The sequence below is a fragment of the Dermacentor silvarum genome, chromosome 9 (assembly GCF_013339745.2).
Source record: "Dermacentor silvarum isolate Dsil-2018 chromosome 9, BIME_Dsil_1.4, whole genome shotgun sequence".
NCBI classification, from domain to species: domain Eukaryota; kingdom Metazoa; phylum Arthropoda; class Arachnida; order Ixodida; family Ixodidae; genus Dermacentor; species Dermacentor silvarum.
Window position 1 is genome coordinate 511,610 of NC_051162.1, and position 12,678 is coordinate 524,287.

The window sequence follows — 12,678 nt, forward strand, 5'->3', positions numbered from 1 at the left end:
CAGTCAGGTCTTTAAAGGGGGTTTGGCTGAGCAGACGGAACGGCAGGTAGGGGGCCGTGGGGGCCGGTACCAACGTTACAACTGGGCCGGTACCGAAGTGCTCAGGACTGTGGTGATCTTCGAAAGCTGTCGTGTGGATTTTGCTGCCTGCTGTTACAATGTCTAAAGCGCTTCGGAGGCTGTCAGCGTTACAGGTATGCTTGTCGCGTTGTAAATGCATCTTTATTGTGCACGTACGTGTTGTGTGGCACGGTACGGTGAACGCCCGTGGGAGCTTGGAGACGCAGTGGGGCACCCTGCTTACTCAGAACGATGTATACATGTCTCTTCTGGGTTGTGACGTCGAAGAGGATGCTTTCAGAAGCCTCTCTTGTTGTTCTGCTCATGTCCGCATTTGAGAGTGCATGTAATGGGTTAGGTTAATTCTCGCTTGGGCTGTTACGCAATTTCTGCTTCTTAAACGTCTTGAGCTGATCTGGGTAAAAAAAAAAAAAGAAAAAAAAAGGTGAACTAGCAACCTTGCAGGACCTTTTTGGTTATCCCGGGAGTGTGGGTTCTCCAAAATTAATGCGGAAATTGAAGCGATCATAAATAATTCTAAAAAGAAAAGGCAAGCGGCTTTTCCAAACATGAGCGTTCTTTCTGTCGCTGTCTTTGTTTGATCTCGCTCTGTGTTCTCGCACCAACGAGCCCATGCAATTAGCTCTTCCGGAGAACCATGGGATGAGGGGCACACTGTTGTATATTTGGGATCAAAATCTCAGTATCGGCCATGCGCCGCAGCGCGGACACTCGCGCTCAGTGGTAGCACTGCAGTCGCGCTGGTGGTGGGGCGCCATCTTATAGAGGCGCAGATAAACACACACAGCACTCCTCCTTTCTTAAGGTTACGTTTTCAGATAGTTCGAGAGGGAGTTCTTGCGATTTGCACTGTCCCTCCAGTCTCCACTGGGTGGTCAGATGACATACGCTGGTGCACATATGTGACTGGGTGCGTGGTCACAGCTTGTTGCGACTGCGGTTCCACTTGGTTTGGAGCCTGTGTCGACCGTCGCTTGATTTGGTCACACTGGCGGCGTACGTGACCTTGTGGAGTTGACACTGTTACCATAGTTGCCCCACTGGTGTTGTCAGTGTCACCAAGCCACCATTTTGGTCCTCTGTCAGAGTTACGAACGACCTTATTGCCCATCTTGTAGTGTGGTCTGCGTTGCATTCCTTAGCTCTGGGTCACTGCTTGGCATGTGTAATAGTCTCTTCTTCACCCTTCATAAGAATGAGAAAGTCGAGCCTTACCTTGATAGGATAACTGAGCATCTGGTCTGCTGGGGATGTTCCATGTGGACGTACCGCTGTGGTACATGAGCTGCCACTAAGCGAGCCGGAGCTTGAGGTCTCCTCAGTCCATCTTTTTGAGGCCATCCTTCAATGTGCAAACTGCTCCTTCTGTCAAGCCAGTTTATGCCGGATGGAAAGGAACAGTTTGAAGATGCTTGATTCCATTTCCTTCAACAAATTCTTGGAAGGGCTGACCAGTAAATGGTGTTTTATTGTCTGTAACAACACACCTTGGTAATCCAAACCTCACAAAAATTTTGTGCCAGTGTACCACTGCTTGCTCAGAAGTGGCATTTGGCGCAATGAGCACTTCGAGCCGTTGTGCCTTTGAATCAATCACCACAAAAAGCATTTTCTCTTCGAAGCGTAGTCCATGTGCAAGCACTCCCAGCATTCCGGAGCTTGAGGTCTCCTCAGTCCATCTTTTTGAGGCCATCCTTCAATGTGCAAACTGCTCCTTCTGCCAAGCCAGTTTATGCCGGATGGAAAGGAACAGTTTGAAGATGCTTGATTCCATTTCCTTCAACAAATTCTTGGAAGGGCTGACCAGTAAATGGTGTTTTATTGTCTGTAACACACCTTGGTAATCCAAACCTCACAAAAATTTTGTGCCAGTGTACCACTGCTTGCTCAGCAGTGGCATTTGGCGCAATGAGCACTTCGAGCCATTGTGCCTTTGAATCAATCACCACAAAAAGCATTTTCTCTTCGAAGCGTAGTCCATGTGCAAGCACTCCCAGCATTCCTGCCGTTCTGACCAGGACACTGATTCTGCTTTATGTGGCATTGGAGAATGCTGAAGGCACTCTGGGCACTGTCGATAGCAGTACTCTATTTTGGTATCTATACCAGGCCACCAGACGAGGGATCTTGCCATGCCTTTCATGAGGACCATACCCTGGTGCGCTTCATCGAGCAGCTTAAGAATAACGCAGGCGGGCAGGAGGCGGCACAGTCGCATGGTTTCCCCAGTAGAGAAGATTCCAATGCACACTCAGTTTATCACACCTGTTCCAGAATGGGTGTAGCGACTTGTCTGGCATGCTTTGTGGCCAACCATCCTTCACCCAATAGAGGCTTAGGCTATGGTCATTGTTCTTGAGGTCTTGCAGTTGCTTCACTGATATATTCTGCTTTTCGTGTTTGTAGATTGAATTTGGCAGCTCTGGTGGTTCTATTGGAGCTTTGTACGTTTTCAGCGGCAGCCTGCTCATGGCATCTGCATTCCCATTGAGGCGTCCCGGGTGGTGCTCGATGCTGTAGTTTTCGGCTCTAAAGGTAAGAGCACAGCATTGAATTCTTGATGCAGTCATGGCTGGAGTTGCCTTGTCTGTTCAAAAGATCCCCACCAGTGGTTTGTGATCAGTCATTAGCACAAAACAATGGCACAGAAGATAGTCTCTGAACTGTAAGACACCAAGTATTATGGCACGAGTTTCACTTTCCAGCTGTGAATAGCTTCGTTCTGCTGACGTGAGGGTGCGAGAAGTGAATGCTGGTTGCGATTCCACCCCATCTTACCGATGCAGCAGCACTGCACCCACACTGTAGGGTGAGGCATCACAAGCTTCTTTGATGGATCATAGTTGGCTTCCATTATGGCTAGCATGCTCTCGTTAAAGGCGTCTCGTTCTCTATCTGTCCATCTCCAATGGGTGTTCTTCTGTAACAGCACACACAAGGGTGCTAGCAGCGTCGACATGATGGGTAGGAACTTTCCGTAGTTTGAAAGGAGTCCAATATAGGATCTTGGTTCCCCCACGTCTCTGGGTTCTATTGCTTCGATGATGGCTTTTGTGTTCTTCTTTGCAGGCTGAAGTTCAGCTGCACTGATCTCATGACCCAAGTACACAAGTGATGGTTTAGAGAACTTGCACTTTTCCTGTTTCAGCTTCAGACCTGATCCTTTGCAGGACTTTTTGGAGATTCTGCAGATGGTCTGCATTAGTCTTCCCAGTCACGAGGACATCATCCAGGTAGACAGAGGTTCCTGGGAGTCCTTGAAGAGTATGTTCTATTCTTTTTTAGGGAAGTCTGCTCGAGCTGAGGACATACCAAAGGCTAAGCAGTTTTATGCGAAGAGGCCTCTGTTAATGACTAGGAGTGTGCTTGTCTCCTCATCTGCAGCTACCTGATTGTAGGCTTCCTTCAAGTCTAGTTTCGTGAACTTGACTCCACCTTGCAAAGATGCGAAAAATGTCAATCTTTGGAAGTAGGTACTGGGTTGTAATCACTGCAGGATTCACGTGCAACTTGTACTCTCGGCAAATCCTGACTTTTTTTTCGTCTGCTTCCAGCACTGATAATATGGGAGATGCCCATACTGAGTGATCAACCAAAGTGATGATTCCTTCATCTTCCAATGCTCATGCTCCACTTTCTGTCGCAGTGCATAATTAAGGTACAGAGTGGGTTCGGTCCGACTGCGGTTGAGCGTTGGGTCGAAGCTTTATGTGAACTGGAGGTCCTTCGACTACTGCACAACCTGGTTTAAACCAGTCTTCTCGCAACACTTTCTGCACTGTGTGGTTGGTTGCATTTTATACCAGTTTTGCCTTGTTCACCTGCCCTGGGTTTAATGTTGCTAACCTACCAGACAAGTTTGGGCAACTGACAACCAAGAGTCTTGCCTAGTCCACTATTACGGAACCAAGCATAGGAATGGATGAATCCACTTTAGCTTGACGTCATCAGGCGGGGTAGCGAACACTGTTTGAGTTGTGTGTCTTCCACGAGGATGGAGACCTACTGTGACGGGGTTTACAGCTTGTTTCCAGTGAATACAGAATGCTGTCCACTTGACTGGCCTTGTCAGTGTTGGAAAGACAGCAGCTCACCAGATGTTCCCCCTTTGCCGCACTACTTGGTGCAGGGCGGGCCAGCACTCGACAAGAATATCCACTTCTTTCTTTCGTCGTCTTCGATGCCATTTGCATTAACGAACGCGTCTAGCTGTTCCGTGTGCGAGAGCCACGACTGTTTGTTGCTGTACTCCTTCACCATATCTATACTCTCGTGCGGGAAGGTTGCGTAGTTCCGTTATTGTCAAGCACGAGCAGAATCACTTGCCTGCTTGCATCTGGGGTTGATGTCTTCACCAGGCTGGTCCTGCATCCATGGTCCACACGCTCGTCACTAGTTGTATATTTATACTGGGATAACAACTATTTATTCACCAAGAGGTACAAAAATCGTGATTGACCGTGCACTAGCTTCCAGGGTTGGAATGCATCTCTTTCACGTGGCGCATGGACACTTGAGCCCCGGACACTTAAGCTAAGTGGGAGTGCAGTAACGCTGTTGGTGTGGCACCATTTTACAGGGGTGCCAATAAACATACACAGCACATGCTTAGCACACATGCTGGGTCACTACCAAGTGAGTTTATGTAAGCACTGCATCAATTTTGCGCCATTTATTTCATAAAACCAAGAACCTGCACGAGGTTGGCGTCACACTTCATCGCAGTGATTTTGTAAATGTGAGTAATTTCATTCTCTGACTTACTGGTGGCGCAGTGATCACAAAAATTTAATGTTGGTGCACAATAATTGTGAACCGCATATTTTGTTTTGACGTGGCAAAGGGCAAAGCCCAGGAAAATTTGCATGCCTCAATTTACTGGAAGTTGTGTCAAGAACCACACTTTTGCTGCAAAAACAAAACAAATGGATCCTGAAGGTTCTTTTCCTGGGCTGCCTACTGGATGGTGTTATGTATCTGAGAAATGGCTTTAACGTGCTGAATGGTGATGATTGACGATCGCCATTGATTAATTTTAATATATGTGGGGTAACAAAAAGAGTAACTGTAGCATGCATGTAGTACTAGCGCCACATTTGGAGTGAGGCATAGCACCTTCCAGAGCTGATTACTGTGGTTATTTCCTGCAAGCAAGCATCATCCTCCTCCGTGGATGAATCTGCAGATGTAAACAACTAAAATGAATGCTGCTAACACTTGAGCAGTGTGAATGAAGGCGATGCTTTAATACGATCATGGGGACTGGTGTGTGTGTGCTGGTGACACCCTCCCACTTGGGCTTGTGACACTCTTCAATGAACCTCTTTCACGCCAACTGAGCACGTGCCACTCGACTGCGCCAGCTGGGCACGTAGACATTTCCGAGACGCCGTTTCAGCTGTTGTTTATAATTCTGGCGTGAACTCAAGTTGCCTGCCACCATGTTTTGGGGGTCCTACTTCATGAGCCTGCTCTCACTTCTCTGATGTAGACCTCTGTCCGATGCAGATGCTAAGGAATAAACATACTTTCTGTATTCGTGTCGGGCTCCTCACATACGCAACACCGCTGTTCTATAACAAAAATAAATTGTTTACAATATATCTGCTGGGTGAAATAAAAAAAAAGGGTTATACACAAACAATCTTGTCTGACACGCCACGTGCGTACCTTCTAAGCAGATCGGACAAATCTACATTGCAGTATAATACTGCACTCAATGTCAGCAGTAGGTGGTGGTGGGATGTGAAGACAGGCATGACTCGTTCACGCCGATTGAAGCACTGGAAAGTCTGATTTGGACAAGTTGGGCTCGTCGTCCTTGGTGCCATCGAAAGATAAAGAGTACAGCCTTAAAAAAAAAGATCACTCTTATTCAGATCTTATTAAAAGATCAGTCTGTAGGCCCCGCATAAACAGTCTTAAGATTGCTTATCCTCCTTGCTAACAAAACGCTTGCCAAACATGCAAGAGTGTTCAATGTGCAAGATAATGACGTTGGTCAACAACGAGATTGTAGCACAAGGTTGGAACAGAAAATGAAGGGTGTCCGACATGCAGAAGGCAGCCGGGTGTTGTGATCATTCCTTTGGCAGAGATGTTGCTGCATGCTGCTGGCACGGCGCCACCAGTGTACCACTGAGAATGGCTACTCCCACACTCCAGTGATGCTGCAGGAGGTCATCGAATCGCTCGGCATTCAGCCAGACCAGGTAGGCATTTTCCAACTAGTGCTAAAGTGGGACAGGAACGCAGGCCACGATACTAGAGTTGAACTGTGTTTTATTGCGATAGCAATTATATGGACACTCAAAAGCAGATTTCTGCTGTCGCCGTCGCCGTGAGGTTCCGTATGACGTCAATGGAGATGAAATCGTCGCCGCGCGCCGCCGGACGCTGTATGTGCGAATGAAAGGGCGCGAGGGACGCGCGCTTTCACGGGGAGTGAACGCACGGCGGAGAACAAACGCGCGTTCTGCGCTGTGCTCCCTTAAGGGCTGCAGAAGTAGGCGTCTCTTTCCTCCTTTACAATCACCATATATGTAGAGCAAACGTGCCTTCTACCGACGCGCGAAAGGCCGTGGGGGAGGGAAGGGAGGCGACGTTTAGCTGCGGCACCAAGTGCCTATCTATATCAGAGGCTCCGGCAACAGTCACCAACGCCGCACGCATTTTGAGCGAACGCGGGCAAAACGCCGACAGCGTCGACAACAGTTCTGCGTGTTGCCGGTGCTGCTGCATGTCCAAGTTTATACAGCTGATAAAGCTAATATCATTACTCCGTATAGCTCTCTACAAATTTGCTATCGCAATTGATGCTTCGCCTTTCAGGTGAAACTGCGACAACTTTTTTACTACGCTCAAGCAAAATATTCGTGAGATGCACATGACACAATAAATTGCTGTTTCTTTTTGTCGGAAACAAAATAAAGTGAGCATTGCACTATAGTACCCATTTTGGCAACCTTGCCCCTGAATCGGTCACACCAGTTAGTCTCCCAGCAGCAGCTCTGAAGGTCATTGGGGTGACCGCAGTGTGAGCCTGCACTCGGAGACTGGCCCGTTGTAGCCATTTAAAAGGATCAAGGAATTCTCCGACATCCGGAGACGGGCCCCCCAGAAGAGCTTCTCTCAAACTCTTTCCGATATAAGAAGCAAAACTATATAATTAGAGGTGGGCATATATCAACTTCCAATACGATACAAATAGTAAGTATTGAATATTGAATCAAATATCGAATGGTCAATCGGAGACACATAAATTGATGGTAGGAATATTTATTTCAGTATAATTAGGTACCACACCTGCCCTGACAAGGGCAAAAATGAGAGTTAACCACCAAGGAGCAAGGATCAGTTTTAAACACAAGATGACGAACTGTGATTAAAAAAACTGTGCAAATAGCCTCTCAACTTCTTAGAGCCTGGTTACAACCAAGTTTTCCGAGAATAAATTTCTGTGGTGTGACAGGCTTTCAAAAATGCTACAGAAATGATTGCCGGAAAAAAAAAATCCCAAGTTATGAGGGAAAAAGAAAAAAAGCTGCTGATGGACCTCTGTGCCACAAACGCATGCAAAATGGCCCATTGCAAGGAAAACATCACCGGTTGAAGCATAAAGGATGAAACTGCTGCCTGAAAGACGACCAAAAGCACTAAATGTCAGACAACAAGCAAAAATCGCAGCATGTCATTGTCTTCCACCGCGAAACTGAAAACAAAGATTGCATTACCCATTTTGTTTCTGCATTGCTTCAAAAACTTTTGTTGTTGTGTGACTGTTGATTGCTTGTGATACGTTAATAGAAGACGGAAAACCCTAACAATAACTTACCCTTTGAGTGCCTTTTTTTCTTCCTCGTATATTATAAAATGAACGCAACAGTTTATTTTCATTTATTCAGGAAAGAAGTGACTCGGCCAATGGCAAATGCACTCTGAGTATCGTCCTCACATTCTGATGTTTTCTGTCGCCTACCTAGTTTCCTTCCAGCGCACGTGCTTCCGTGGTAGTGCTGTCGTGTCAGGGTCAAAAAGAGAAAAAAAAAAAAGAAACCTGCTCTAAACGTACGACAGACGTGTGAGAGCGATCCTTGCGATATGGCACGAATATTTGAACAGAGAATCGCCGTAGTAGCGGTGGACAAATTCTGGGGGCCACCCTTTTGATTGGCGGATGCGCACTTCGCTCGACGCAGCCACGCCCACGAATGGACGCATTTTGCAGTGTGCTAACAAAAACCCAGGGAGATGAGAAAATATGCTTCTAGAGATACACAACGGATGGCGGAACTACCTCTGAGCTCGCCAGCTTCGCGTTTATGTGCACATCCACCTGGAGAGTGGACAATGTGCCGGTACGGAAAGGGGTTAACATTCTGTTGTGGCAAAATATTTGGTAAGCTTCAAGTATTCAAAAAGCACACTTTTTCGAATACAAATAGTGAGTGTGTAATATTCGATACTTATTCAATATTCACCCACCCCTACTATATGTAGCGTGCTGGATGAGATTCCACCTTCTGTGTGTAATCTGTCATCTCGCTAAAGCCACTCCCCTATAAGTAGCTTGGAACATGTTTTATTCTTTTTACAGGTAAGCTTGTGCTATATTTGTCTCGATATTTTTCTTAAGTTATTCAAGAGTTCTACAGCTTTTGTGTCATTTAGTTGCCCGAATTTCCTGCTACGATGTCTGCACAAATGGTTATTTTCTTATGCTGCAAGAGCGGCTAGAGGAAGTCTTTTGAGTGTTCTGCCACTGCAGTAGCCTTAGTTTGCGCTTACTAAGATGGTGACATTGGATGCAAAAATGATTGAAAATGTGCCAAGCAGCTTTTGTGGGCCCAACGAATACATGAAATATGTGGCATTGCATCAACTCTGAAGCAGCAGTTGTGGGACCAGTCTGACCGCAGCGCTCTTGTGCAGACGTTTGTGGACCTGACCTTTGGAGCAGGCGGACACACCAAGCACATTTTGGCAGCTGCCAAGGGTGTTCGAGTGTTCGCCCTAGACCGAGACCCAGTAGCGTACAGGAGAGCGCAGGACATGGCCAAGCAGTACCCGTGAGTGCGGGCCAACCTTGGCATCGCAGACCTTTTATTTGTTGCAGCAAGCATTTGCTTTGACAGAACAAATGCAAGCCAGTTAATGGCAGAACCACAAAGTCTAAAAAGAATTGGTGATCCCTCAGATAGCCTTAGGACAAGCTGTTCTGAAAACCATGTTGACTAGTATTGAAAGAATTTGGTGTTAGGAACTTTAGAACATAAGAATTGATTATATTCCACGACCTTGACACAAATGAACCGCCGCTAGGTGCAATTCGGTGCAACATGCTAGGCATGTTGGAGTGCTCCCCGAAGAAGACTGACGAAGGTGCCAGGACAGCTTTATAAAGAAGATCTATAGCTTCGACCGAAGTCTCTTGTGGTTTTGTCTGTGACAAACTGGGGGAGGTGCTGGGTACGCGTCTATGTACTCTGACCCCCAGGAACTGGAAGCGGACAACCTACGCAAAAGCCGACGGCTTCAAAGACTGCCTCTGGAATACGGCCTGCAAGATCTGCCGAGGATGTCGACCATAACCGCAAGCCAGACACAGGAGACATACGGTGCGGGACAGCTTCCTACGTCGCTGGTTCTCCACACGCCACGCTGGCCGCGGCCATTCCATGGTGACCCTTTTAAGGACGTGGAAGACTGGCTCGATGACTTCGATCGTCTGGCCGAAGTTAATGATTGGGATGAATGGAAAAAGCTAAGGAGCATGTACTTCGCCCTAGAGGACTCTGCCCGAACATGGTTCGCTAACCATGAGCCATCCATCACCACCTAGCAAGAATTTCAATGGCAGATACGCAATACATACAGCAGTCCCGCAAGAAAAGAGCGAGCAGAGCAAGCCCTTCAGAGTAGGGTTCAAAAGCCGAATGACAGCGCAGCCATGTTCGTAGAGGACATGTTGCAACTTTTCAAGCGTGCTGACCCTGACATGACAGAGGCGAAGAAGGTCCGCCTGCTGATGCGTGCAGTGAAAGAGCAGCTGTTTGCTGGACTGATGCGAAGGCCTCCAGCTACAGTAGCTGAGTCCGTCAGTGAAGCGACAACAATGGAGCGAGCCCTTCAGCAACGCTCCTCGGTCTACAATTGCCAAATCAGCCTGGGATCGGCATCTTCTCTCTCGTTGCCCTGTGACATCGATGCGCTTCGAGAGCTTGTGCGTAGTGTCGTGCGTGAGGAGCTCGATAGACTACAGGGAGGGCGATTTCAGCTGACCGTAACATCTCTCACAGATATCGTCCGCGAAGAAGTCCGCCAGGTGGCACAGCCATTCGTGCAAACCAGACCTGAAGCCGCCCCCGTACTGACTTATGCGCAAGCAGTGAGGCTACCTGCGCAGCCCGTGAACAACCGTAGCCCGCCTTCTTCTGAAGAACCGCTGTACCACTTCCAGGGCCAAGCTTCACGTACAAATATGTACAAGTCCACGAGCCCCCGAATCAATACGCGAAAGTCAGACTGTCACGTGTAAGAGGCCGCCTGTGGCGGGAAAAAGAAGAGGAGCACGCGATGCCCGGTGTTTCGAACGGCGCGAGCGCGCGAGGCGCACGAACCGAGGCATAGTTGAGGGATGAACGGCGCTGTCCGTTGAGTTTCAACGTGGCACCGGGTCAGGAAGGTCGCATCTCCAGCTATGTTCTGGCGACGGGAGACTTGGGGGTCTGGTTGAGTCCGCGACGCTGGCCGTCCAAGGTGTGGCCGTCGACCTCGGCAAGTTCGGGCGAAGCTCTTGGACGGGCTGCAGCTTCTCACGGCAGGACCAGGCACCCCAGAGAGGATCCCCCTTCTGCAGCAGACCGGCACGTTCAAATCTCCTCGGGACGCCACGTCGGCACTCACGAAGACATTGCGACGCATCCTGATGCTAGGCCTATCCAGGTGGGCCTAAGCAACGCCGAGCGCCATCGCTGACGAGCTCATCACCGACGAGCCGACGAGCTCACCGCCGACAAAAGAGACAACGCGAGGCGTCGGCACCTACGACATCCTCAACGCTTCGGACGAGCCCGACACGGACGCGACGAGAACTTCAAGACGACGATCTCTAAGAGACGATCCCGTTTCCGATTTACGACGCAGTTAGGCCGGGGCCAAGGTGGCCAGACTTTGGCAAGAAAAGCTAAAGGCTGTTTCACATGGTGCGATTTTCGCAGATGCGAAATTCGCAACGGCCATTTCACATGGTGCGATGTCAACAATGCGATTATGCGACGCCCAGGGTTGCTTGCTGCCAGATTTTGTCGCACACGCCGCGTAAATTCGTTTAATGTAATTAAAAAGACGTGCGCGTTATAATATAATTGACCTCTCTTTATTAGGACCAAATAATACATGCGTTTTGTAATTTAAAAACGCTTCAAAGTTTAGTTTGTTTTGGAGTGCGCAACAGCGGTTTGTGAAGTTCAATACGAGGAGAAATGGTGGACGTAAACAGCTGTTCGCAGGTGGTCGTTCAGCGTTGTGTGCTGTCTCGTGTGTGTTTTATGCCTGTGTCGTTCTACCTGCGGTTAAACAAATTACAAGAGGACCTATCAACAAGCCCCTATAGGTGTTGTCATCGCATATGCAGTATTCGGGATTCGGCGGAGTCGTCATGTCAACGCAGAGACCCTCGCGCTACCCGTGATTAACGCCAGCTTCTGAAAAACGGATGTGTGTGTATTGCTCGTGATTGCGCATTAGTGGTTCCTGCTCCTAGCAATATTCTTGCACCAAACTTAGCAGCAAGCACCAACCCAAAAGCTCACGTGTGCCCCTGAACAAAGCCGCAAATTATCTGTGTGTAATTACTGAACGTGCAATGGAATTTGTGTTGTGAACGTTTATCTTAGCGCCAGCCTGGCTCGTCTGTCTCGGCGCCTGTGCTGTAATTATTCATACAAGTGCTCTCTGAATATTTCGAAAGGCGTAAAAGCCGACACCACATTTTTTTTTAGGAGCTGCAGTCACTTGTGTACGTAGTATCGTATCATTCTGGCAGACATGGGCGTCGTCTATTTTCTCGTCCTGTTTCTTGCGCTGTTAGTATGCTGTGAATCTGTATCAAGAAGCTTAAGTTAATATGCTGCAGTACGTAGCGCAGCCGCGTAGCCACACGGCTAACATTAAAATACCTTGTTAGGAGTACGTTTGTTTGTTTAATAACAAAATCGAACGCTAAAAATTTGTATTCATGGTGGCAAGTGTAAGGTAAGAAGCTATCGAAACTATCCGCTAATGGCATGCTTGTGCTTCTACCTGCTTCAGCACGTTATCCTTAAAGTGAGGCTGAATACCCCTGATAACCAAAAACATATGCAACTGGAGCAGGTGCTATGATTCCTTTCCTGGAAATGAAAGCCAGCATCCCACTCTGTTAAGCTAGTCATGTACTTAACCTATATTAGACCAATGTTAGAGCATGCTAACTGGAGCCATTTCAAACTGGGTTATTTGACCAAAATAAGAAAGTGCAAGGAAAATGTCAAGGTACAGTCTAATCTGGTATTCCCGAACCGATTGTATTAGCAAAACTTTATGCCTCCCTGAATT

General features: G+C 47.9%; 1 protein-coding gene across 2 annotated transcripts in view; it reads left to right on the forward strand.

Annotated features, from left to right (window-relative positions):
• LOC119465093 (12S rRNA N4-methylcytidine (m4C) methyltransferase-like) overlaps positions 1-12,678 on the forward strand; it is a 72,854-nt gene continuing 60,176 nt past the window's right edge. The window contains exons 1-4 of one of the 2 annotated variants that reach the window (XM_037725896.2): positions 2-194; positions 2,538-2,616; positions 6,177-6,293; positions 9,013-9,149. In XM_037725896.2, the coding sequence (XP_037581824.1) occupies positions 6,189-6,293; positions 9,013-9,149 (242 nt within the window). In that variant the 5' untranslated portion in view covers positions 2-194; positions 2,538-2,616; positions 6,177-6,188. Of the gene's footprint in view, positions 195-2,537; positions 2,617-6,176; positions 6,294-9,012; positions 9,150-12,678 lie in introns of both variants that reach the window. The other variant, XM_037725895.2, reaches the window with a different exon arrangement.